Here is a 26,245-nt window from a genome sequence, read left to right on the forward strand (position 1 = left end):
GAGAGAAGGGCGCGCCCGGAGGGGAGGGGGCTTAAAGCGGCAATGACGACTGAAGGGGTGGGGCCCACCGAGTCCCGAAGGGTTCTCCCTGGGACGTAAACGGGAGCAGGGATAGGAATTCCCTGGGGGCCGGTCCGGGATCGCCCCAGAGGCAGGGGCAGGATCAGCCCTGGAGCAGGGCCGGGAGGAGGCTGGGAGCAGGGCTGGGATCGCCCCAAGAGCTGGTCTGAGATCCCCCAGGATCGGGGCTGGGATCCCCCCAGAGGCAGGGCTGGGATCCGCAGGATCAGGGCGGGGATCTCCACAGGATCAGGGCTGGGATCCCCCCAAAGGGAGGGGTGGAAGCCCCCAGGATCGGGGCTGGGATCCCCCCAAAGGCGGGCCTGGAATCCCCCAGGATCAGGGCTGGGATCCTCCCAGAGGCAGGGCTGGGATCCCCCCAAAGGGAGGGGTGGAATCCCCCAGGATCAGGGCTGGGATCCTCCCAGAGGCAGGGCTGGGATCCCCCCAAAGGGAGGGGTGGAATCCCCCAGGATCAGGGCTGGGATCTCCCCAGGATCAGGGAAGGGATCTCCCCAGGATAAGGGCTGGGATCCCTCAGGATCAGGGCTTGGATCTCCTCAGGAGCTGGTCTGAGATCCCCCCCAAGGCAGGGCTGGGATGCCCCCAGAGGCAGGGCTGGGATCCTTCAGGATCAGGGCTTGGATCTCCCCAAAGGCAGGGGTGGAATCCCCCAGGAAAAGGGCTGGGATCCCTAAGGATCAGGGCGGGGATCTCCCCAGGATCAGGGAAGGGATCTCCTCAGAATAAGGGCTGGGATCCCTCAGGATCAGGGCTGGGATCGCCCCAAGACCTGGTCTGAGATCCCCCAGGATCAGGGCTGGGATCCCCCCAGAGGCAGGGCTGGGATCCGCAGGATCAGGGAAGGGATCTCCCCCAGGAGCAGGGCTGGGATCCCCCAGGAAAAGGGCTGGGATCCCTAAGGATCAGGGCTTGGATCTCCTCAGGAGCTGGTCTGAGATCCCCCCCGAGGTAGGGCTGGGATCCCCCAGAGGCAGGGCTGGGATCCCTCAGGATCAGGGCTGGGATCTCTGCAGGTGCAGGGCTGGGATCCCCCCAAAGGCAGAGCTAGGATTGCCCAGGATCAGGGCTGGGATCTCCACAGGATCAGGGCTGGGATCCCCCCAAAGGCAGGGGTGGAATCCCCCAGGATCAGGGCGGATCCTCCCAGAGGCAGGGCTGGGATCCACAGGATCAGGGCAGGGATCTCCCCAGGATCAGGGAAGGGATCTCCTCAGGATAAGGGCTGGGATCCCTCAGGATCAGGGCTTGGATCTCCTCAGGAGCTGGTCTGAGATCCCCCCCAAGGCATGGCTGGGATGCCCCCAGAGGCAGGGCTGGGATCCCTCAGGATCAGGGCTGGGATCCCTCCAGGATCAGGGCTGGCATCTCCCCAGAGGCAGAGCTGGATTAGCCCCTGGATCAGGGCTGGAATACTCCAGGATCAGGGCTGGGATCCCTCCAGGATCAGGGCTGGCATCTCCCCAGGATCAGGGCCAGGATCCCTCCAGGATCAGGGCTGGGATCCCCCCAAAGGCAGGGCTGGAATCCCCCAGGATCAGGGCTGGGATCTCCTGAGAGGCAGGCTGGAATCCCCCAGGATCAGGGCTGGGATCTCCTGAGAGGCAGGGCTGGAATCCCCCAGGATCAGGGCTGGAATGCCCCAGGATCCAACCCCATCAGGCCCAGTGCCACAGGCTGGAAGGGGGGCTCTGAGGCACCGTGCCCCCGGCCGGGCTGACCTGGGGATACCCCACGCGTGGGACCGGGGCTGCGGGCTTGGGCCTCCTCATCCCGGGGGGGGGACAGGGACGGGGACAAAGCGGAGATGCGGAGATCCGGCACGCAGCCGAGCGAGGAGGCGGAAGGCCTGGGGGGCACCAGCACGGGTGTATTTGGCCGGGCAAGATCCACCTGCCCTCAGGATCACGACGGAGCTGTACAACACCCCCCCCGTCCCCGCCGCGGGACACGCACGGCCCCCGGCACAGCGGGGAAACAATATTAACAGCAAAGGCGGGGGGCACGGGGGGGGGTGGGGGGGGGGAAGGGGGATACGGGGACCCCCTCAGCCAAAGGGACCTTTGACGTTTTTGGGCTGGAAAAGGGGTTGATCCAGGGGCACGGCACCCAGGCACTCCGCCGGGCTGCAGTGCCCCGTTTTGCCCGGCTGCCCCGTGGCACCGGGGGGGCCGGGGATGCCGGGGATACCCTGCTGTCCCACGGGGCCCGGGGGGCCCATCTTCCCGTAGCCTGGTGGCCCTTGGGGACCTGGAAAAGATGGAGAGAAAAAGGGAGGTGGCAAGGCGTGGGGGATGGCAACAAGCCCCAGCACGGGGCTAGTGGCCACGCGGAGGGGGCTCACCTGGGGGTCCCGGGGGGCCGCTGTCCCCCATCACGCCCACGCCTTTCTCTCCTTTCTCTCCTTTGGCGCCTGGTTCGCCTGGAAGAGAGGTGGATGGAGAGGGATGAGACCCCGGCACAACCACGACGCCCCAGCGCTCGGGAACGCCGGGAATGTCGCGAGGAGCAGCACCTACCTCGCATGCCTGGCACACCCTGTCGCCCCTCTCTGCCGATCTGCCCCGGCATCCCCGGAGAACCGGGGGGTCCCGGCCGGCCGGGCAGCCCGTCCTTCCCTGGGGGACCGGGTCTCCCTGGGGATGCCACCATCTCCACCGGGAAGTGCAGCCGGGAGGTGTAATACGCCATCCGTTCTGCGGGAAAAGCCGGCCACGCTCAGCACCGGCAGGGATGAAGCGATGCCGGGGTGCGACCGGCCCCCGCCACCCCCTTACCATCAAACATCTTGTTCAGCTCCTGCTGGATGAACCTCTTGATCTCATCGTAATTCACCACGTCTCCCTGGGGGGGACACAGGAGGGACCGTCGCCACCGGACCCTGTGGAGGGATGGGGGTCCCGCATCCCAGCCGCCCCTCCTTACCATCATCCCCGGGGGTCCTGGAAGCCCAGGGTTGCCCGCAGGTCCTGGGGAGCCGGGGGGGGCCCCTTTCACCCGCGGGACCCCGTGGCCCCACAAGGCCCATGGAGCCACTTTTCCCCGGCCCCCCGGGCATGCCGGCTCTGCCTTTCTCCCCGGGGTAGCCCCTCTCGCCGGGAGATCCAGCTTCACCCTGCGGAGACACGGAGAGGCAGGGCTCAGTCCCGGCACCCCCGGCTCCGAGCGGGGCTGTGGGGTGCCGGGATGGCGGCGGTGGCACGGCTGGGCTTTCTTCTCACCTTCTGGCCGGCCGGTCCCGCGATGCCGGGTTTTCCTGGGGGGCCCTGGGGAGACACAGAGGAGCAGGGTGACAGGGATGTCCCCACCCTGGGGACACCACGGCCAGGCTGGAGGATGCCACAATCTGGCCCTGGGGTCCCACCGGGCAGGATTGCCGCAGAACCCGCACCGCATACCTCTTTACCGACGGGTCCGTCTGGTCCCTGCTCCCCCTGCGAAATCAAAGCGGGGCCGGCGTGAGATGCCGATCGATCCTCGAGGTCCCCGCTGCACCGGGGCGCAGAGGTCTGTGCCACCCCTCGTGCCCCGCTGTACTCACTGGTGGTCCTGGGTGGCCCGGGGGTCCTGGCTGTCCTGGCATCCCTGGCAGACCTCGCTCCCCCACGGAGCCCCGCTCGCCCTTCAGCCCCTGCGGAGAGGCAGGAGGAGGCAGCCGGGATCGGAGTCAGCAAAGGGGATGGGGACGGTGACCCCCAAACCCGCTCTCCGTGGCACCCACCCGGCCCCCGCAGTACTCACCACTCCGGCGAGGCCAGCAGGACCCGGCTGCCCTGGGCTGCCAGGGGGGCCCTGGGGGGCAAAGAGAGGGGTGTCAGCTTGGGGGGGGGACACACACACAGACATGGGTGATGTCCCTGCTCCCGGCACCGGAGGGATGCCACGCCGCGCTCCCCACCATGGGCACCGTCCCGGTGCGCCGTGGGGGGCAGATCCAACTTACGATGAGCCCTGGGGGTCCCTGCCGACCTTGGGGTCCCATGGGTCCGGGGTCACCCTGAGGAAGGCAGTGTGATTGAGGGGTGACGTGGGGGCCATCCAGCTTAAGGCTCCAGCACCCACCCACCCCCTTCAACTCACCTCCGCTCCCGGCCGGCCCGTGATCCCCGGGGGGCCGGGTTTGCCACAGTCACCCTAAGAGAAGGAAGGGACACCGTGGGCAGTGCAACGAGTGGAGACCCTGGCCCAGGACCAAGGTCCCTGGGGCTGTCACCACCGCGTGTCCCCCAGCGCCGCCGTCGCTCACCTTCGGTCCTGGGAGACCCGGATGCCCCGTCTTCCCCTTGAAGCCCTGCAGGGAGAAAAGAGCTGGGTGGGGGTCCCCCGGCTCCTGCGAGCAGATCGAGGCAGGCGACGCCGACCCCAGTCTTTCCTGAGGACCCCATCCTGCAGCGGTGGGCTGGGGGAGATGCCCACCCACCCCTTGGGCATCCCCAGGAGCATGTGGTGGGACAGTCCTGGCTCAGGGAACACCCGGTTCTAACTGCAGGGATATGGGGTCTAACTGCAGGGATATGGGGTCTAACTGCAGGGATATGGGTCTAACTGCAGGGATATGGTTCTAACTGCAGGGATATAGGTCTAACTGCAGGGATATGGTTCTAACTGCAGGGATATGGGGTCTAACTGCAGGGATATGGTTCTAACTGTAGGGATATGGGGTCTAACTGCAGGGATATGGGGTCTAACTGCAGGGATATGGGGTCTAACTGCAGGGATATGGTTCTAACTGCAGGGATATAGGTCTAACTGCAGGGATATGGGGTCTAACTGCAGGGATATGGGTCTAACTGCAGGGATATGGGGTCTAACTGCAGGGATATGGGGTCTAACTGCAGGGATATGGGGTCTAACTGCAGGGATATGGGGTCTAACTGCAGGGACATGCCAGGCACCGAGCACCGGAGAGGGGTGACAAGGAAGGCTGTCACTCACCGGAGGACCCATCATCCCTGGTGGCCCAGGTGGTCCGGGGTCACCCTGGAGAGAAAGAGATATGGGTTGGGGGTGTCCTGGGGGGGGGGGGGGGGGCTGCCCCCCTGCCAGCACGCAGGAATGCCCCAGAGCCTCACCCGCAGCCCTGGCTTGCCGTCCTTGCCGTCCAGTCCTTCCAAGCCAGCGGGGCCCTGCGGTGACAAGGTGAGGGTGTCAGAGGGTGGTTTGGACCGAGGGGCTCTGAGGGTCCCCGAGGGACCCGCTCTGGGCACCCCAGGCCATGGGAACGGGGAACGGGTCCGTGGGGAATGGGTCCAGCCAGCGGTGCTGCCCATGATACCAGTGGTCCTGCCCCTTCTCCCCACAAAGGTGGCATAGGAAGGGGGTCTTACCTGGATGCCCGGGGGTCCAGGGGGTCCAGGGGGCCCTGGCATCCCCGTGGGGCCACGCATGCCCTCGCTGCCCTGCAAGAGCCACAGGTCAAGGGAGCAGCCGGGGCTGGGCAAGGCTCTGCCACCCCGCAGAGCAGGGGCCAAACTGAGCCCACCAGCCCGAGGGATGAGCGGTGCCACCGCGCAGCCACGTCCCGGTGGCACTCACCTTCTCGGCCGCAGGCCCCGGTGGCCCAGCCGGACCGACCTTCCCTGGGAAGCCCGGGGGGCCCTAAAGAGAAGAGGGGTGTTAAGTAGGGAGGGGGGATGTGTCATCGCGGTGGGAGAGCCCAGCCCTGCACAGCCCGCTGTCTCCAAACTCATTTTAATGGGTTTGCTCTGGGGCTGCTCTCTGCACCTTATCCAGCGGGATGTGCCCGTGTGCCCCTGGTAGAGACCCATGTCCCCATCCCCAGCTGGCTACCCGGCCCCATGGGGACATGGGGACACACAGCCAGGGCCAGGAATCATCTCCCGGGGACACCCCAGTGTGCTGGAGCATCGTTCCCAGCAGCCCCAGTGGGACGTACTCACCGGTGGCCCCGGGAAGCCAGGCTGGCCCTGGAAACCCTGTGGAGAGACGAGAACTGAGCCAGACCCCAACGGCCACATCCTGCCCTATGGGGGTCCTGGGGATCCCCATCCCTACAGGACCCTCGGGGATGCTCACCTGGTCCCCCTTCTCGCCGGCACTGCCCGGGAGCCCACGCTCGCCCCTCGGTCCCTGCAGAAAGAGGGGGCGAGGTGGGTGGGGAGCACCTCGCTGCACGCACAGCCACCGCGGCCGTCCCCCCTCCCTCCCCACAGCCCCCCAGGAACCGATCAAAGTGGGCACCTACCGCTGGCCCTGAGGGACCTGGGAGGCCGTCCAAGCCGGGGGGTCCCTGGGAAGGGGAGGAACTGGGTCAGATGGATGTGGCGGGAAGGACCTCAAATCCCAGTAGCCACGGCGAGGGGGGGCACTTGGGAGAACCCCCAGCCCCTCTGCCCCTGGAGCACGGCCCTGAGGGACTCACCAGTTCCCCTTTCTCCCCAGGGGGGCCCACGTAGCCTCGCTCACCTTTGATGCCCTGGGGAAGGAAGGAGATGAAGGCACCGCGCAGGACGGGGGACGAGCTGGGACGTGGGGCACAGATGGGACATGGGGCATGGATGGGAGATGGGGGACCAGACGGGGCATGGATGGGGTAAAATGGGGCACGGACGAGGCATGCATGGGGCACAGATGGATGGGGCACGGATGGAGTCAACAGACAGATGGATAGGGCACTGGGAATGCGTGGGAGGGGATGGATGGGACAGGGATGAGCCCTGCAGGGACACGGTGCTCGGTGCCCGCTGGGGTCTCCCAACTGCTTGCTCCAGCAGAATGGGGGGGCCCCAGTGAGCACCAGGGAGGGACGTGGGGACACACGAGGTGGCTGGGGGCTGGCACGTGCTGCCTGGCTCCCCGCAGTACTCACGGGAAGGCCGGGGGGACCCGTCGCGCCGGGGTAGCCGGGCTGCCCTGGAGGTCCCTGTGCAGGAGGAGGACGATGCTGAGCCACCTGCAGTGCCCCAGCCAGGTGCCCAAAGCCCACGGGGCATCAATGTCCCCCCTCCATTCCCTCCTCCCACACCACTCACCGGCTCCCCTTTGGCTCCAGCAAGCCCGGCAGGGCCACGTTCCCCCTGGAGACCCTTCGGAGGGAGAAGAGAAGAGCTGCAGGGGGTCTCCTCCAGCCCCTGCCCGGGGCTGTGCCCACCTGGCAGCACAACCGGGCAGAGTGCGGGGGGCCGAGGACCTGGGCACGGCCCATGGGGTCTGTGATCTCCATCGACCCGCACCGGCCCCAGTCTGCCCAGCACCTCCAGGCACCGGGGAGAAGGACCCACTCGGCACCTGGTTGGGGTCCCTCCACCCACGGCACTGGGCTCAACACCCAAGCGTGGCCGGGTACGCTCCCACCCGGACACAGGTCACTGCTGCCTGTGCCCCCCATGCTGTGGCAAACGGGCAGGACCCACGGGCAGCCCTGGTGCCACGGAGCCACGGAAAGCTCAGTGCTGGTTGGGGGGGGCGCTGCATGGGGTGCCCAGCTCCTGGCACCCCAGCCACTGCCCAGGACATGCTTCGGACCACAGCTCCGTCCTGGTGTGAACCACTGCCTCCCCCTTCTCCCAGGGCACACCAGGCACAGGTGACACGGGTGATGGCTGGGAGCCCCCAGGCTCCGTGCCACGGGACTACTGGGGTGGGTTAGTGGGATGACGTGGTGCCGAGGCGGTGGACACTGGACAGGACACACTGGCACACCGCAGAGCAACGACCCACAAAGACCCACACAGACCCACACAGACCGTGGTGTTATGGTGACATTAGTGGACGAGGGGACAGGAGCAGGACACGACTGGCACGGGCGAGGGAGGGCAGGATCCTCCGAGAGCCGCCGGCGCGGCCCCGCCGCCTCCTCGTGCTAGGAGGGAGCAGGAGGATGAAGATGAAGATGACGATGAAGGTGAAGATCAAGATGGAGATGGTGGTGGAGGCTGGCTGACCACAGAGGACCCAGGGACCAGGGGGAGGAAGAGGATGAGCCCGGGCAGCACCGGCTGCGGGGGGGCGTGGGGATCCTCCCGGCCCCCACGAGGGGAGTCCCCAGGGGCAACTGGGGAAGGGGCAGCAGCCGGGTGCCTTCTGGTGCACCCAGCCCACCCCATGGGAGCTGCGATGAGCCGCGGGCACCAAGCCGGCGTAGCAGCTTCCCGGCACACCGAGAACGGCTGAGGTGAGTCAGCCTGGAGGTTGTGGCCATCCCTGGGTCCCGCGGCAGTGAAGGACCCCAACACGGGGCACCGGGGGCAGATGCTCCGGGGCTGGTGAGTGCCAGCACTAGGTCCCTGAGCTCAGGAAGATCATTCCCAAACCTGCAGACCCCAGGTCTGCCGAGAACCCCCTGCATGGCAATGGAGGAGGTGAAAATGGGAGGATGGAGATGGGGTGAAGGGGAGGGGGGGGGGGGGGGCAGCTGGGCTGCGGCTGCTCCCAGGGGGGACAGGGACAGGGGGACACAGCCAAACCAAGCGGCAGCGACAGAGGGCACAGAGCAGAGCCGTGCTGGGTCCTTACGGGCAGTCCGGGTGCGCCAGGCGTTCCAGGAAAGCCTGGGGGGCCCTGAGGGGAAAAACAGGGAGATCACAGCCTGGAAATGGCACCTGGGAGCCTGGGCTGAGTCCTCGGGGTGCCGCAGAGCGGCTGGGCACGGGCCGGCTCGGCCTCAGCATCCCACCAAGCCGGGCTTTCTGCTCCATCTCCAGGCTGGCAGCACCTTCACCTCCATGTCCAGACTCGCCGGGGACAGCCGTGCCACGCTGCACCTCTGCCTCCCAGCCCTCTGCCCATCACCATGGCCTCGGGGCAGGGCGCCGGGCCCCCTTGGCAACTTGCAGCATGGCGGGGGGGGGGGGGGTCCAAGCCCCCCAGGACCATAACACGATGCCCACCCTCCGCCCCGGGCAGGGGGTACTTACGATGGGCCCAGGTGGCCCCGGGGGTCCCCGCAGTCCTGGTGAGCCCTGGGAGAGATGGATGCATTAGGCATGACCACGGATGGGGGGGACAGGGACCTGGCTCCACTCCAGCTCCGAGGGGCACCGAGGGACCACCCGTGGCCCCCATGCACAGCGGGAAGGGCTGGGATGGCGGTGGGGGGGAGCTGGAGGAGAAGGGCAGCTCCACGGATGGGGAGGACACCCACCTGCTCGCCTCTCTCGCCGGGAATGCCCGGGGCACCCGGGAGCCCGGGATCACCCACGCAGTCCGGGTCAGGGCTGTCACCCTGTGGGGAGCGGGGGGACACGTCAGGGGCTGGGACCGGCTCTGCCCGCTGCCCACGGCCGAGCCCTGCCAAGCCAAGTGCCCCTCGAAGCAAACCTCCGCTCCCCAAAGCCCCAGCTGCTCCCGCAATGGGGGTACGGTGCCGGGTCCTGCCCCAGTGGGAACCAACCCTGTAGCACCCTGGGGGACCAGGGGACCCAGACCAGCTCAGCCCCAGGGGCAGGGAGAGGGTGCCGGGTGGCACGGTTCACTCACCCGAGCCTCCTCCGCTCTCGGGAACTGGGCAAAGCACTGGAAGAAAACCCAGGAGTCACCCAGGGATCCCCTGCAGGGGGGCACTGGGGGAACCGTGGAGCACGGAGCCCCACATTTTGCACCCCTCGGGTGCTCAGCACCCTCTGCTCCAGCCTGCACCGGCCCCTGCACAGGACAAACCCATCACCCTCCCCAGGGACCCCATCCCGGGCAGGCAGGACCAGCAGGACCAGCATACCCAGAGCGTGCCCAGAGCGTGCCCAGCCCTGCAAGCGCCTGCTGCTTTGCACGACTGCCACGTGAGCCGATGCCCAGGAGCTCGGGAGCATCTCTGCGTTTCACCCCAAGACCCACCAAAACCAGGGGTTTTTGGGCACCGGGATTCCCACCCGGAGTTGGGCGATACTCACGCGGGCGCAGCTTTCGCTACCGGGGGCACCCGGCATGCCCCCATCTCCCTTCTCTCCCTTGACACCGCTGGGCGCTTCGAAGGCTGCCTGCAGCTGGGTGCAGTCCCCGCAGAGGGTCTGGGAGGAGGCAGGGAGTCAGGGGCACCTCAGGGTGCTCAGGGTACCCCGGGGCATGACCCACAGCGGGAAGATGCCCCATCCCCACACTCTCACCTTCAGCACTTCGATGTTCCTCTCGGCCATGACGGCCAGCGGACCCTGGAAGAGATGCAGGAGGGAAGGGGACGGTGTCCGCACCGGGGCAGGGGGGAGCAGGACAGGCGGCCGTGGGGGTCTCTGCCGCGGGCACAGTCGCTACCTACCAGGTCTCCGGCCGGTCCGGGCAGTCCCGGCAAACCGTTGTGTCCTGGTATCCCCTAAAGTCGAGGAGAGCGCTTGAATACTTAAACCCCGCGCTAAAAGCTGGGCAGGATGGGTCCCCACTCGCCCAGTTCTGTTCCCGTCTCCCATCGCTCACCTGGCGGCCTGGGGCACCGGGGGGACCGGGGGGGCCGGGTGCTCCTGGGGGACCCTGCAACACCCCAAAACACAAATGGAGAGAGGCGGGGGGGGGGGGGAGGGTGAGGTGGTGGCGGGTGGGGGGGGCCGGCGGGCGCAGAGCAGCGGGAGCAGCACCCACCTGTGGGCCCGGCTGCGGCTGCCAGGACATCCCGGTCCAGAGTCCTGGGGCTCCCTGGGGCCGAGAGAAGGGGAAGAGCGTTCAGCGGGGGCGAAGCAGAGCCGGGGGATGCCCACGGGTGCTCGGGGTGCTTACCGGCATGCCGGCGTAACTGGGGTCCTGGCGGGGACTGGGTGGGCAGGTACATTCCCCGGGGTCTCCCTGCAGAGAGAAGAGGTGAGGGCAGGGAGGGTGCTGGGGCGGCACGGGGGGCACAGCTCGACCCCGACCCCTGCTCACCTTCTCGCCCTGGGCACCCTTCTCCCCCTGCGAGGAGAAAAGCCGGAGATGTGCATTAGCAGGCAGCCCCCAACCCCGTCCCGGTGACCCCCACCCACGGCCAGGCGAGCATGGGTGCACAGCTGCTCAGCACCATGCTGCCCGCACGCCTGGCGGCGCTGCCTGTACGCGGTACATACCGGCTGCCCGCTGGACCCGGGTGCCCCGGGGAGCCCCCGCTGCCCTTCGGGGCCCTGCGAGGAAGAGGAGGGTGAGGAAGCTCAGCTTTGGGCTCGGACCACGGCACGGCGGTTTTTAGCCGGGAGAGGATGCCGATGCCCATCCTGGAGGGCAGGACTTACCGGTGGCCCCGTGACGCTGGTCCCTGGTGGCCCAGGGGGTCCCACAGCACCTTTGGGACCCGGAGATCCCTGCGGAGGAAGGACAACAGGAGTGGGGGAGCGGGGTGGGGGGGGAGGGAGGGCTGGGGGACGCTCCCTTACCTTTGCACCTTTCTCCACCGCAATTCCTGGGGGGCCCTGGGGTCCGGGGGGGCCCTGGGGGAAGGAGAAAGCGTTAGGTCCCCCCAGCAGCCCCAGCCACCCCCCTACCCACCCAGCGAGCCACGGTGACAGCACTGTCCCCAGGGTGGTCTGGCCAGGACCCCTCTGCGGGGGCAAAATCCCCCCGCTTGCAGGAATCAGGGGGGGCTGGCAGCTGCCCCATCTCCCAGGGCTGGACACCCTAAAAAGTTACTTACGGGTATCCCGGGTGGTCCGGTGCTCCCGGGCTCTCCCTGGGAAAACCAGAGTGCGTGAGAGTCGGCAGAGCCACCTGGCACGGCATGGCACAGGCACCCCAAGCACCCACCTGCGGTCCCGGCTGGCCGATCCCCTGCGGTCCCGGCTCACCCTAGGGAGACAGAGGGGCAGTGAGCAGCCCTGAGGCCCCCCCACCATGTCCGTCCCCCCACAGCCCCACTCACCTGCAGCCCCTTTGGTCCGGCAGGACCCTGAATCCCAGGTAGTCCTGGTTTCCCCTAAAACACACCGGGATCAGCCCCAAGGGTACGATGCCACGGGGCATCCACGGCACCGTGGGGAAGGGGCACTCACGGGTCTGCCCGGCTGGCCGATGCCCGGGGGGCCCTGGTCCCCTTTGGCCCCAGGTTTTCCCGGGATGCCGACCACATCCGAGAAGTCCCCATGTGGAATGGGACCAGGCTCACAGGCATCTCCCTGCAGAGGAGGGAAGACAGGAGGGGAGGTCGGGATGGGAGAGGGATGGAGGGGGTGGGTGATGCCACGGTGATGGGATGCGGGTCCTCGTACAAGCACGGGGGTCTCACCTTCTCGCCTTTGGGGCCGACCGGACCCCTGATGCCGGGCTCACCCGACAGCCCCGGGACACCAGCCATGCCCGGGGTGCCTGGGTCCCCGGGGCTGCCTGTGTCCCCCTGACAAAGAGAGGGGACAAGGCTGGCATGGGGCAGGGGACCACATGGCACTCCCACAGCCTTGGGGGGGGGGGGGTCACAGCCCCGTCTTCCCCCCCCAGCCCCACCATAGCCCCCTCCGCAGCCCCTCTCACCTTCTGTCCCTTCTGGCCAGCGTCGCCGGGTCTGCCCTGGGGGACCAGAGGAATGGGTCAGGTCAGAGAATCCCCCAAAATGGGCACCAGTGAGCGCAGGGGAGCACTCACCGCTCTGCCCGGGGGGCCGCCCTGGCCCCTCTCCCCCGGTGGTCCCGGCACAGCCAGCACTGTCGCTGCCCCTTCGAGGGCCTGTGGCACGGGAGGGCACTGCCCGCACTGCTCGCCCTGCAGAAGGGACATCCTGGTGGTTTCGGGGACTGGGGGGGGCCCCCCTGCAGCCCCCACTGCTCTCCCCCATCTCAGGGCTGTCCCATGCAATGAGTTGCACAGGTCTCAGCTGGGGAGGTTTCACGGACGGGGCAGGGAGTGGGGTCCCGGGGGGGTCCCCATCACAGGGCTCACCTTCTCTCCTTTGAGCCCCCGCACTCCTGGATCGCCCTTGTCTCCCCGGAGCCCCTGAACCGAAAAGCCATGAAAGAGTTACGACTACAGCCCCCAGCGCCCGGCTCCTGCACCCCTGGGCTGCCAGCACCCACTTTAAGCCCCCACACCCATGCTGCCCACCTGCACCCCCCACTCACCGGTCTGCCTGTGGGTCCCTGCTGACCAACATCTCCCTGAAAGACAGCAGGGTCGGGATCAGACCCGGGATGAAGCCGAGGTTGCCCTGACCCCATGGGGCGATGCTGCCGTTGCTGGTCCCTCGGGGGGTGTAGAAAGGGGGGGTGGGGTGGATGTTGGGGTCACTCACCTTCTCACCCTTGATGCCAGCCAGCCCGGGGAGCTCCGCTTCACCCTGCCGAATGCCCCACGCGGTTACACATCCCAGCACCCACGCAGTCCCGGGGTGGCCGGGGTGCCCCCCCAGCATGGGAGAGGGGACCTCAGTCCCACATACTCACCGGCAGCCCCGGCTCACCCTCGAGCCCCTCAACTGGACTCCGCAGCAGCGCGGCGAGGACACGGGCATCGCAGGACAGGCAGGAGTCCCCCTGCGAGGGCAGGGAGAGGACACGGCTCGGGGGGGGGGGCACAGGGTCTGCCTGCCAAGCGGGTAGGTGGGATGGAGGAATGGATGCTCACCTTCTCCCCTTTCATCCCTTGGATGCCGGGATCTCCCTTGGAAGGAAACACAGAAGCTGGGCTGGGTGCTGCTAGCACGGGCTGGATGGTGCTCAGCGTCCCCCCCACTCCGGCTGGGGACGAGCCAGTCTGCCCCTCGGCCCCATGGCACCTACCCTGTCCCCTTTGGGTCCTGCGGGGCCGGGTCTGTCCTGGGGAGGGGAAAACCAAGAGGGAGTGTTAGGGATGCTGAGATGAGACCCTGCTCTGCCCTCCACCCCCCGCCCCTGCCCTCCACCCCCCGGGTTCAAACTCACCGAGACCCCATCCTTGCCGGGTGCTCCGGGCGCTCCCCTGGGTCCCGGCTTGCCGGGCAGCCCGGTGGCACCGAGCATCCCTTCGGAGACGGTGGGACACACTTCGCATGGCTCACCCTGCCCACGGGTGACAGTGAGATGCAGCCCCAGGCTGAGGGGTCCTCGGGGTGGCCCCCAAGATGCCCCAAGCAGCCCCGAGCCCAAGGGATGGGCACCGCGGTGGAGCCATGCCGGCAGGGGCTGCCATGCCCACGGCACAGGGAGACGTGGCACAGCCCTCCACCAGGTCACCCTGCACCCACCTTGTCTCCTTTCGGCCCCACGACGCCGGGGGGTCCCTGCGGGAAGAAGGCAGGGGATGGGGCTGCTTCGGCCAAGGATTGCCCCGGCAGCGCCCCCCAGCACCCCCCAAGCCCTGCCACCAGGCATGGCACAGGACGGTCCCAGCCCCAAACGAGGCCATCGGCTCTCCCAAACCCCTCTCCACGCCTGGGCTTGGATCCCACCACTTCTCCGGCCAAGGAGCCCCGACCGTGAGCCAAGAAATCCATCCCTGACCCCGGGCTTTGGCTCCAGGCTCACGATACTCACGGGTGTCCCAGGCGATCCTCCGGGTCCAGGAGCTCCCGAGCTGCCCTGGAGCCAGAGACGGGAGAGCCTGAGCCCGGCAAGGGAGAAAGCCGCAGCCCTTGGCACCCCCATGCAACCCTTTCCCCCCCCCCCAGGGGGGTTTTCTGCCCACCCAGCCGAGCCCTGGGCCACCCAGCTGGGGTTTGCCCGGTCGGCGGCACCGTGAGCCAGCGCCGACTCAGCCACGGCGGATCCAGCTCCAGCCGGGGATCCCCGGCACAACCGGCTGCCTGCCACGCCAAGCTGCCTTCAAGCAGGACGGGGGGGACGGTCGGGACCCCTTTTCCCCCCCACTCACCTTTTCTCCCTTCGGACCCGGGGGACCACCAGGGTCACCCTGAAAGGGAGAGAGGACGGCATTAGCCCTGCCCAAGCACCCTGGCCGGCCGGCCAGCCCCACCGCGCGGCGATGCCCACCCCGCAGCCACCCTGTGCCGAGCTGGGGACGCTGCCCGAGCGCAGCCCCACGGCATGGGGGTCCTTACCGGCTTCCCTGGAAAGCCGATCCCCGGAGAACCTGGCTTCCCCGGGGGTCCCGGCTCGCCAGCCAGCCCCTCGGGTCCCACGAGACCAGGGTCACCCTGGAAGGCAAGGGAGGGTGTCAGCGTCGGTGGCACTGCTGGGTGCCCCCACCTTCCCGCACCCAGATTTCCCACCTACCTTCTGGCCCTTAGGACCCACCACGCAAATCTCACCGGGCCGGCCCTGCCGGGAGGGGAGCAAGGTGTGAAGGCTCCGTACGTGCAGCGCCGTGCACGCCACGGGGTGGGCTGGTCCGGCGGCCGGACCCCACTGCCCGGGGGGTGCCCCGGGGGATGCCCAGTAACTGCCCGGCACTACTCACATCACGTCCCGGGCGTCCCGGCTTGCCCTGCAGTCCCCCGTCACCCTTCTCGCCCTTCTGGCCCTGTGGGACAGATGGACGTCACCCACGCCATCACCCACGGGTTGGCACCGGCAGCTCCCGGCACTTCTGCTGCCATCCCGGGACCCACGGGGCAGTTGTTCCCGCTGCAACGCCAGGATCCACAGGCAGGCTGGACTTACCTTCTGCCCGTCGGTGCCGGCTGTCCCTGGGAGCCCCTGCGTGGGAACAGCAGGGCAAAGTGGGTGCCCACGGGTGGGCTCATGCAGGGCTTCCCTCCTGCTTGCACCACCGCTCCCTTCATCCCACCACCACCCACTGAGCTGTCCCCTCGGGGCCGGACCCCCGCGCCCCAGCCTGGGGTACACATGAGATGTAGCGGGGGGGGACACACACACCGCTGTGTCCCCGTGCCACGGCCCCATCCACCGAGCATCACTTACCACCTCTCCACGCTGCCCCTTCTCGCCCTGCGGCCCCTCGGCGCACTGAGGAGGAGGAGGAGGAGGAGGAAGGAGTGGGGTGAGGGGAGGCAGCAGAGCCAGGGCAGGGGAGTACACGGAGGGTTTGGGGGGGGGCTCACCTGTATGGGACCGCCGGGGTGGGTACGAATGCAGTCAGCACCCTGTGGGAAAAGGGGAGGCAGCTCAGGGGTTCTGCCTGCACCGGCCACGGCTGAGGATTGGGGGGGCCGTGGGGGGTAGGAGCACTCCCCACGGGAGTGGGACCCCCATGAGCCAGGGAACAGCCCCGCAGCAGTGGGGTTCCCTGCCCAGGACGCGGCCACGGCCACTCACGCGGTCTCCTTTCTGCCCCTTGCTGCCAGCAGTGCCGGGCAGGCCACGCTCGCCCTTCCCACCCTGCAAGAGAAGGGAGGTGTGGGTGACGAGGCAGGGCACGGGTGTCCCCATGTCCACGTGCGTGCCCACAGCAGGACCCACGGGTCCCGAGCGGGGATGCTCCAGGCACAGCTGAGGGTCTGCGCGGCCACATCCCTGCTGGAGCTCAGCTCTGTGTGTCCTGGGGGGTGACAAACCTACCTTTGGACCCGGGGGACCGAGCGTGACCTATAGAGAGAGGAGAAAGGTGTCCCGCAATGCCCAGAGCCCCCCAAACGGCAGCCGGAGAGCGCCCCGTCTCTCCCGTGGTCCCCATCCTCCCAACACCCTGTCCCCAGGTGCCACCCTGGGATCCCCATGGGACAAGCAGGGTCCCAAACACCCACCATCCCCCCCACCATCAGCCCCACGCTTCCAGCCAGAGGTTGCCATAGGAATGGGGCCACATCTGGAAAGGATCAGAGACCTTCCCCGCAGCCAGATGTTGCCAGGCCCCGGACGAGGAGCAGCCGCGGTTTGAGGGGGGGTGGCAGCGATGGCAGAGCGGTCGGTGACACTCCCGAGCCAGCACCCCGGTGGCTTTTGCCAACCCCAGCTCACATTAGGGTCCCCATCTCCTCCCACCAGCACAACCCGGTGCTGCCCAGCGGCACACTCACGTTTGCCGAAGCCGTCTGCGGCGAGCAGGGCGGGCACTGGAAGAGACAGAGACGGCAGCTTGCGCCAGCTCCGCACGCTGCCCGCAGCACCCAAAACCGTACAGCACCCGCAACCCCGCAGCACCCAGAACCCTACAGCACCCCCAAACCTGCAGCCGCTGCCCCACTCCCCTGGGCACCCCAAACCTGCGGGGCTCACTCAAGCAGCATCTCTCCCCGCCAGCCCTTGGGGTTGCCCGTGGGCACAAGGGGTATGCCCTGGGTGGAGAAGGGAAAAAACCCGGAGAGCTGTGTCCCTGAGGAGGTGAGGAAGGCGCTGGCCTGGCACCCATCTCTCCCTGTGGTTTTGTGGCTTGACCGCAGCTCCGCCGGGTCAAACCAGCCGCTCGAGCGTGCTCCCATGGGACCGGAGCTGCCTGCACCCCATGCCCAAGTGCTGGTACCAGCAGGACTGGGGGCAGTCCCCCAGGCTCCCATCAGGGCCAGCCCCACACCTCACCCCCTTGCTGGGGGTCTCCGGCTGCCTGGGGGGGGGGGGACGGGACCCTGTCACCCTGTGGGGAGGTGACATGGAGCAGAGGGTAGGAAGAAAAGCCAAGCAGGCTTGTGGACCCCAAACCCCACTGCTGGACCCGGTCTATACCCTGGGGATCCCTGGCAGGATCCCACCACGGGGATGCAGCAGACCCAGGGCGGGGGGACGCGGCCACGCAGGGATAGGACACTGGGTGTGCTGGAGACGCTTCCCAGCTCTGGCAGCGCTCCGGAGACGCTTGGAGGGAACAAAGAGGCCCTTGGCCACGGCTGGGATCGCTCCAGCAGCGGCGGAGAGTTAAGTGAGGCCTCAATTCCTGCTTGGGGGAGCAAAGCAGCCACTTCTGCAGGCGTTCCTGCAGCTCTGGCAGCAGCAAGTTCCCAAATACAGTGGGGACAGACCCGATCCGGGGCGCGGATGGGCCCCCGGCACAGCCCTGGCACTGGTGGAAGGAAGGGGAGCAGAGCCGAGTGTGCTGGGATCAGGGCAGCCAGGCTGGGACACCCTTTCCCACCTTCCCTCACCTTCTCCCCATGATCTCCCTTCAGACCAGTCCTCCCCGAGGTCCTCGCCGGCTCCTGTGGAGAGAGAAGAGCACCCATGGGTGCTACCTGCCTGCGCACCCCTGGGTGCTGCCTCCCTGGGTTATCCTGCCTGTGTATCCCTGGGGTTTTCTGCCTGGGCACCCCTGGGTGCTACCTCCCTGTGTTATCCTGCCTGTGTATCCCTGGGTGCTACTTCCCCGTGCACCCCTGGGTTATCCTGCCTGGAGCACCCATGGGTGCTACCTGCCTGGGTTATTCTGCCTGTGTATCCCTGGATTATTCTGCCTGTGTATCCCTGGGTTATTCTGCCTGTGCATCCCTGGATTATTCTGCCTGTGCATCCCTGGGTGCTACCTCCCCGTGCACCCAGGGTTATCCTGCCTGGAGCACCCATGGACGCGACCTGTTTCGGGCTGAACCCCGAGCCGGCGGCTCAGCCGGCACAGAGCAGCAGCGGGACTACGGGATCCCTCCCTTCCCTCGCTCCCCGGCGTCTGACCGCCGCCAGCTCCCTCCCTCCCCTCGCGCCGAGCCTGGAGCGGTGGAAAATTTGAGGCAGGGCTTTTCCACAGCTTGAATCAACGTGGCTGAAGGCTCGACAGCACCAAGCGCCCAGCACGGCAGCCGAACGCTGCCCACCCTGCGGGGTCGGGAGCATCGTGTGCCGGGATGGGGATCTGTACCAAGCTGCCGGAGGGATGCGGGAGCTCACCGCGCCCAGCGGCTCCTCCAGGCAGAAGCAGCGGGTGTACACCCGGCCCTCGGGCTGCGGCGAGATCTCGATGAGGTTGCTGCTCTGCATTAGCTCTGCTTGTCGACGGGTCTTGGGTGCTTCTGGAAGGCACTGCTGGGAGAAGGGGGGGAGGTCATGGGGGGCTGCCGGGGTGAGAGCCGGGAGCCCCAGCCTTGCCTGAGCACCCAGTGTGATTTGGGAGAGGGATGCATCCTGCACCGTGCCCTGTGCTGGCCACGGGGACAGGCATCGAGTGATGTCCCAAGGCTGGAGAAGAGCTGCCCTGTGTCCCCGGCCACCATGAGCAGGATGTGACCCACCGGGGAGCTCTGGCTGAGAGATCTGCCCTCACCGTGCCTCAGTTTCCCCTCTGGGGAAAACCTTGACGGTGCAGGGCAAAGCCAGGGCCCAGCCAGGACCGTGGTGGGGACTCGGGGGGACTCACCCCACTGGCCGAGATCTCGCAGCACCCCTCCTGTTTGGCCAGCTCGGCGTCGCAGTAGATCTGAGCTTGCTGGATGTCGAACTGCAGCGGGAAGGGGGCGACGGGTCAGGGGCAGGCAGGGACGGATCCTGCACTGCAAGCAGAGGGTGCTCGCTACCCCACAGGGACTCACCCGGACCGGGGTGCCGCGCACGGCGTCGAGCCCCAGGAAAGCATTGCCCTCGGGGGCCAGTGCCCGCCGGGGTGCCAGGGGCTTGGAGGAGATGGAGGCGCAGTCGAGGTGCACGGAGACGGCACGGCTCTGCACGGCCACCGCCACCTTGTGCCACCGCCCGTCGAAAAGGGATGCCACGGCCTTCCCGGCAAAGACGGCGCTGACGAACACGGTCCCCGGTGCTCTCGCCTGAAACTCCAGGCTCTTCTCAGGGCCGTGCACGGCCAGGGAGAGCTGAGCAGAGAAGGGGATGACACCACGGTTGGGGATGGCTCCCGGCTGTCCCCTCGCCGCCGGTGTGTCCCACCACCCCGGGGCCATACCTGGGGGTAGCCCTGCTGGTCCGTGACCTGGAAGAGGTACCAGTGCTCCCCAGTGCTGTTCTTCTTCAGCAGCAAGGTGAGGACGAGGGTGAAGGTGGGAGGCAGCCCGTGGGGAAACACCTGCCTGCGGGGACAGGCGTCAGGGGTGGCCGGATCCTGCACCGAGCACGTGGTGGAGGGGACCCAGGCGCCGCAGGCACCCCCCAACCGCCGTCCCCATCCCTGCCCCATGGCACAGCCACCATCTCCACCACGCATCCCCAAACACGGCCCTCCTGGGGCGGCTGCGGCACCTGGGGCCGTGCACTTATCACCACGGTATTGAATTTTGTCCTCAGGCAGCCGGGAAATACATCCCTGACCCTAAGGGCTCCGTGGGACGGATGGTCCCGCTCAGGCTGTGGGCAGGGGGCAGCCGTGGTGCCCACCTCCCGCTGGCAGCCTGGTCCCCCCCTCGCACGGCAGGGAGCAGGGCAGCCGTTTCCCATGTGAGACTGTGCCCAGCTCACCCGCAGCCCGTTCAACCGCTGGAAATATTTGCTTCAGGCTCCGCTCTGCTCCCGGCCGCGGCTTCACCATGCCAGCAATTTTCCAAGCCACTGCTCTGGAGCTGGACCAAAGCACGGGAAGCGGGCCAGATCCGGCGGTCCCCTCTGTTCTACATGGGGCCATCCTCACCGGGCACCGAGGAGCAGGGCTGGGATGGAGGGGCACCCATGGGTGCCCACCTAGAGCTTGTGACCTGGCTGTTGGGGCCACCCCTGCGCCGAGCACTTCCCAGGGCTGGCTCTGGGCTGCCACGGGCACCCGGCCAAGAGCAACACCAGCCTGGAGCATCCGCCGTCTTGAAGCCATCTAAGGACTTGGCTGCCCAGGTCAGGAACCAAGGCTGGGTCTCCATCGCCCTCGGAAGAGCCCCGTGCCCGGCATACACGCGTGCCAGCCCCAGGGGCGACGTGGGGACGAGCGGGCTGGAAGGAGGCAGGCGTGCAAACCGCAGCAGCTTCCTCCAGGAACAGCTCCCGAGGACGTGGACCTGCTCCCACCTCGCCACGCTGCAGCATCCCTGCCAACCCCTGCCCCTCGGGCACAACCGGGCAGGACGTGCGGAGACAGTGGGGCCGAGAGCCGGTCTCCGTGTGCCTCCCCCAGCAGACCCCTGCGGCCCCAGCAAACCCAGCAGTGCCTGCTCGGAGCCGTGCAGCATTTTGAGCTTGTCTAGACCCCGGCGAGCGCCTGCCAAGCTGAGGGGAGCAGACACAGAGCAGCCACAGAGCCGCGGTTGCGTAAGGGCTGGCCACGACCCAGCCGAGCCGCTGCAGCCCATGATTTACTTTCTAGGAGGAAGGTGGCTTGGGCAGCCCCGGGGCTGCACCACCGGCACCTTTGCGTCCCCCACCCTGGGTGCCACGGGGTGCCCGGACTGTCCAGCACATGCTAAGGGCAAAGCCTAACGAACTTTGCCCGGGCCCTATCCTTAAAACGCCCGGGGACGGTGACCGGCGGTGCTTTGGCCACCTCGGGCCACCTCGCGAGCCACCTGCACTCACTGCGTGGGCTGGACCAGCGGCACGGCGCCCAGCCGCAGCATCACCGGCCCCCTCGGGTTGCGGACTTTCTTGATGGAGGAGATCTTCAGCAAGTCGAACCTTTTAATCAGGTTAAAGCCTGCAGGACAGAGGGGAGGAGGTGAGACCTGGCCCTGGCACGGGTGCCGAGGGTTGATGGTCTCCAGGTAGGGTGCGGAGCCCATCCCCGGGGAGTCAGGGCTGCGCGGGGACCCCGTCTGCAGGGCGAGAGGGGCTTTCCTTACCCGTTACATTCTCATATTTGTTCCCAACCAGATCCTCGTCCCACAGCTGCGGGCACAGCTCCCCTGGAAGGCAAATCGGCACGTCACCGCAGTGTCCCCAGGGGCACGGGGAGGCTGCACAAGCAAGGTCGGACCATGCAGAGCTCCCCAAGCCCAAGTGGGTTTCGGGGCACTGCCAGTGTGCCCCCCCGCCCCGGCACACCGAGGCTGCTGACAGCTGTGGGCAGCACGGATCCAGCAAACACCGCTCCCGTGGCAGCGCCGGCTCCTTGCAAACAGCCCACCAGGAGCGAAGCAGCAGGTTTGGAAGGGACGGGCGGTGAGCTCAGAGCTGGCCTCGGCTGCCTCCCGCAGCAAGTTCACCAGGTGAAATGCTTTTCCCAGTTGCTGCACGTTTTGCCTCAAAACAGCCCCACGGCTGGAATCGGCATCAGGAGACTCGGACGGGTGCCGCGGACACCCAAGGCGAGGAGATGGCACCCAGAGCTGCCCGCTGGCCATTCTGTCCCATCCTGGTGACATCCTCAGACCTGGTGGCCCCAGGGCACAGGCGTGAGGGTCCGACCAGGGGACGGCGAGAGGCCGAGCCGCAGGAAATGCCGTGTCGGTCGCGATCATGGGAACGCTGGTGCTGTTTGCAACCGCGCTGATATATTATTGCTTTAGCAGCATCAATCCACCTCCGCTGGATGCTACCAGATGTTGGGAGGGGTGAGATAGAGGAAGAAACAAGGGGGTATTGAAAGAGGAATTTGTTTTGTCCCTGTGCACATCAGCCCTGGAGCAGGGATGGCCCTTGACAATTTACCCGCCTCTTCCCTGGCCATTCCTGGGGGGCAGCTCTGGCCCCCACAGCCCCACTGCCCTCCTCTGCCTCTGCCCGAGAGCCCGGCATCATCACGGCGCTTCTCCCCCAGGCTGACCGCTCGCTCGCGCACGGCCAGCAGCATTGCAAGGAGGTGCCCCTCGCCCTTGGGACCCCCGGCACGGTGGCGGCGGCGGGGTTGACGGTATTGGAGCCGGCCCCGCAGGCACGTGTCGAGGCCAGGAGCAGAACTCCCTCCTGCCGGCGGTGAGATCATCCACAACAGGGTAGGGGGTGGAAAATGAGGCATAAATCACCCCGGGCGCGATCCGCTTTGAAGCTTCTCCCAGCCCCAGTACTACCCCTAAGGGAAAAACTTGTCTCCCCAACCCTCGCTTCCCTAACGAAGGGCCGGGAGCCAGGAGGCCACGCCACGCGGGGCAGCGGGCACCGGTGCCGGTTGCGGGGTCCCTCGCACCGGCAAAGCCGGGCGGCCCCCGGGCCCCCCCAGGATGAGCCACCGCTCCACCCCCGCAAAGACTGATGCAACCGCGGCTTCGCTGCCAGCGGCTCCTCCCCGCCATCCGCCTCGAACTCACCCCGAGCCGCGGCCGGCCCCAGGCTGGGACCCAAGCACAGCGGCCCCACAGCCAGAAAAGCCTCAGCGGGGACCCCCGTGGGCTCGGTCGTTGCCCACCCTGTCCCCAGCCGCACGGGGACAGCCCCGAGCCCTCCGCCGTTGGCATCCACCATGGCCAAACCTCTTCCCGCCTCATTGCCGGAGGCCAAAACCCACTCAGGAGCTTTGTGCATCCTCGCCGCTGCCCCGAGCGGTCCTGGCTCACCTACAGAGCAGCCCCGGCTCGCTCCCGCCCAGACCCGGCTGCCGGACGGCGTTGCCTTCTCTGCCAGCTGGCAGCAAGCACCCCGCGGCCGGAGCGCGGCCAAACCCGCTCCCTCCATCAGCGCCGCCTGGGCCGCGGGGTGTTCCCGGCGCTCGGCCACGGCGGGGGCGACGGCGGGGTGTCCCCGGGCTGGTTCCCCGTGGCAGGGCTCGTTCTTGCTCTCGCTGGCCCCCTGCCCGCATGGGATGCTGAGCAAAGCCCCGCAGCCCCGGCTGGCCGGCGCTCGGCGGGGAGCCGACGTCCGCAGCCGCCATTCTGGCCGCCGGCGTGCCCCTGCGTGCGGTCCTGGCTCGCGAGGACTTGGCACGGCTGACGGTGTCCCCCGGCCACCTCTGCCCTGCGATTTTCGGGTCTGACCTAGCCCTCCCCTCCTCTCCCCAAGGAGGGGGTCGCTCCCATGCGGACCCTGAGCCCTCGCTCCCAGTGCCCCTTACCTTCCGCCGGCGGCAGCTCTTTCCCCTCGCAGGCGCTGACGAGCCCGGCGAGCGCGAGGGCCCAGAGACCCCTCATGGTGCCCACGGCGGCGGCTCGGGGCCAACACGGCTGCCTGCAAGGGAGAGAAATCGGGCAGCAGCGCGACAGGCACGTGGTAGGCACCGGCCCGTGCCCTGCGCTGGGACGCTGCAGCCAGCGCGGAGTTGATGCTGAACCCGCGGCTCGGGCAGGCTTTGGGGGTCAGTGTAGCCCCCATGCACTGCTGGATGCCCCATCAGCTCTGCATCCAGCCCAGCCCTTACAAGCACACAGAGTAAGCCCCAGCATCCCAGCGTTCACGCGTTCAATCCAACCCACCGACCCCAGCACCCAGATTTACTCCAAACTTCCAGAAACGCGGAGGCCGGGCTACCCCAGAGCAGAACCGCGCGCCTCCTGCGCAGACCCTCCCGCGGAAGGTCTCGCTCCCTCCTGTTTTATCTCCCGGTCCCGTGTCGGATCCCCGGGGTGGCCCAGGTCCTGCGGGTCACCCCGACCTGGCCTCCCTCCTGCCTGCTTCCTGCCACGAGGCAAGGCAAGGCAGGGCTGCAGGCAGCCGGAGCCCGGCGTCGTGACAGACCGGAGACCCTCGGCTCCGCTCGCCGCTGCAAGAGCGGGACGTGCCATCCCCGGGCCTTCGGCCCCACGCACAGCGATCGGGGACCCCTGGGACCCCCGGCCCTGCCTCTGCCCTGCCTGCGCTTACCTCTCTCTTCCCCCCAGCTCTTCCCCGCCTGCACCCCAGCTCCTCTGTCCCAAACCTCCTGCACACCCCCCGGGTCCCCTCGGCGGCCTCCCGGCTCCCCTGGCCTGGCACTGCCTGCACCCACCCCTGCTCCCCCTGCACCCGCCCCACTCCCCCTGCACCCCCCCATGTTCTCCCTGCACCCACCCATGCACCCACCCCTATTCTCCCTGCACCCACTCCTGCTCCCCCTGCACCCACCCGTGTTCTCCCTGCACCCACCCATGAACCCACCCCAATCTCCCTGCACCCACTCCTGCTCCCCCTGCACCCACCCCACTCCCCCTGCACCCACCCGTGTTCTCCCTACACCCACCCATGCACCCACCCTTATTCTCCCTGCACCCACTCCTGCTCCCCCTGCACCCACCCCACTCCCTCTGCACCCACCCGTGTTCTCCCTGCACCCACCCATGCACCCACCCCACTCCCTCTGCACCCACCCGTGTTCTCCCTACACCCACCCATGCACCCACCCCTGCTCCCCATGCCCCCCCCCCCCCCGGCCTGCACCCCGACTTTCCTACCCCCGCACCCTCCGCACCGGCGGGTCCCCACGGCTCCGGGACGGTGATTAATTACGATTCATTACGGGGAATCCCCCCACCCCCACCCCAGCCCCGTTCTGCCCCCGTCCGACGGCAGCACCGGCCTCTACCCCGCTCCCCGGCACCGGGACCGGCACCGGGACCGGGGGGCTCCGCAGGGCGGGCCGGGGGCTCACCTGCACGGTTCTCGGCGGAGCCCGGGGGCTGCCCGGGACCGGCGGGGAGGGAGCGGGCTGCACCGCTGGTCCGGCCGGTCCGGGGCGGTGGGAGCTCGGCGGGACACCGGGAGCTCCGCCGCGCCGCCCCCGTCGCCTTCCCCGCCTCCCTCCGGGGGGGCCCGAGCCGCCCCCCCCCCCCCCCCCGGCGGTTGCCCGCCCTCCTCTTCCTCCTCCTCCTCCTTCTTCTTCCCCCCGGGCGCCTCCTCCGGCAGCGCCCTCCCCACGCCGCCTTCCCCCGGGGAAGGGGATCCCTACGGGGGGGCGAGGGGGGGGTCCCCAATCCCCGGGATGGGGGTGAACCCCATCCCCTGGCTGCCATCCCTGTGCAGCGGGTCTTCTTTCCCCCAGGGACTAGAGGAGACCCTGGTGCTGGCACCAGCGATGGCATCGCTGCCCAGAATGGTTGCCAGTATAAGGAGGAGGGTTGTCCCTTCCAGGGATGCTCTTCCACCAGTACGGCACTGGGAGCAGCCCCCATGGCATCAGGACAGCCAGACCCCACTGGGACGTACGGTCCCCGGTGTCTGGTGGCTTGGGGACGGTCCGGCCCAGGACGAGGTGTCTGGGGTCAGAGCCCTGGGACGGGGTCTTCTGCCACCATCCCTCCCGCCGGCGCCGCTGCCGGCGGTGGGAACGCTGCCCTCATCCCCAGCAGCAGAGCTGCTGACTTTCCAGAACTGAACCAAGCTTCTCCCACCCTGCCAGCCCCGTCAAGCCCTGGAGGGATCCGGCACCCATCCCGGCTCGCGTCGCCTCTGCGCGGTGTCCGGCTCCGCGCCAAAGAGACGTGCCGGTCCCAAACGCTATCCCGCTGCCCCCAGGGCCTGGCTGCCCGGCTCTGCTCCAGCATCCCCTGCCCACGCAAACCAGGCCACCCCGAGCCCCCGCAGGCAGGGAGCAGGCAGGGAGCAGGCAGGGAGCAGGCAGGGAGCAGGCCCACCCAGGACAGCCGCTGAGCCACGCAAGTTTGCGTCCGGGGGATGCAAAGCAGCCGCGGGCATCCCTGGATCCCCATCCCCGCATCGCTTCTCCGAGGGATGCCCAGCACGGCACAGCACCACGGGGCCCCTGCTTAGGCGCTTTCCTCCCAAATTGTGATGAATCTATTTAC

General features: G+C 68.1%; 1 protein-coding gene across 1 annotated transcript; it reads right to left on the reverse strand.

Annotated features, from left to right (window-relative positions):
* Positions 1–13: 13 nt before the first annotated feature.
* Positions 14–25,229, reverse strand: COL16A1 (collagen type XVI alpha 1 chain). The gene is given in 72 exon segments (XM_049820260.1): positions 14–2,331; positions 2,426–2,503; positions 2,601–2,777; positions 2,859–2,925; positions 3,007–3,066; positions 3,068–3,196; positions 3,303–3,347; positions 3,480–3,515; positions 3,623–3,712; positions 3,823–3,873; positions 4,025–4,078; positions 4,162–4,215; positions 4,328–4,372; positions 5,017–5,061; positions 5,154–5,207; positions 5,409–5,480; positions 5,617–5,679; positions 5,982–6,017; positions 6,118–6,171; positions 6,287–6,331; positions 6,464–6,517; positions 6,911–6,964; positions 7,074–7,127; positions 8,557–8,601; positions 8,958–9,002; positions 9,185–9,265; positions 9,520–9,555; positions 9,930–10,046; positions 10,143–10,187; positions 10,292–10,345; positions 10,447–10,500; positions 10,609–10,662; positions 10,744–10,809; positions 10,888–10,914; positions 11,067–11,120; positions 11,229–11,297; positions 11,370–11,423; positions 11,627–11,662; positions 11,737–11,778; positions 11,852–11,905; positions 11,982–12,104; positions 12,215–12,322; positions 12,457–12,492; positions 12,568–12,684; positions 12,862–12,915; positions 13,041–13,076; positions 13,211–13,255; positions 13,362–13,451; positions 13,543–13,578; positions 13,698–13,733; positions 13,839–13,955; positions 14,141–14,176; positions 14,430–14,474; positions 14,767–14,805; positions 14,954–15,049; positions 15,129–15,173; positions 15,313–15,375; positions 15,516–15,551; positions 15,777–15,821; positions 15,917–15,958; positions 16,131–16,193; positions 16,374–16,400; positions 16,832–16,867; positions 17,891–17,944; positions 18,624–18,755; positions 19,090–19,170; positions 19,262–19,537; positions 19,627–19,750; positions 21,177–21,294; positions 21,440–21,502; positions 23,584–23,696; positions 25,093–25,229. Coding segments are annotated over 71 exon segments (4,848 nt in total). The 5' UTR covers positions 23,660–23,696; positions 25,093–25,229; the 3' UTR covers positions 14–2,128.
* Between the last annotated feature and the right edge of the window lie 1,016 nt (positions 25,230–26,245).

This window comes from Accipiter gentilis, chromosome 17, assembly GCF_929443795.1.
Source record: "Accipiter gentilis chromosome 17, bAccGen1.1, whole genome shotgun sequence".
Taxonomy (NCBI): Eukaryota; Metazoa; Chordata; class Aves; order Accipitriformes; family Accipitridae; genus Astur; species Astur gentilis.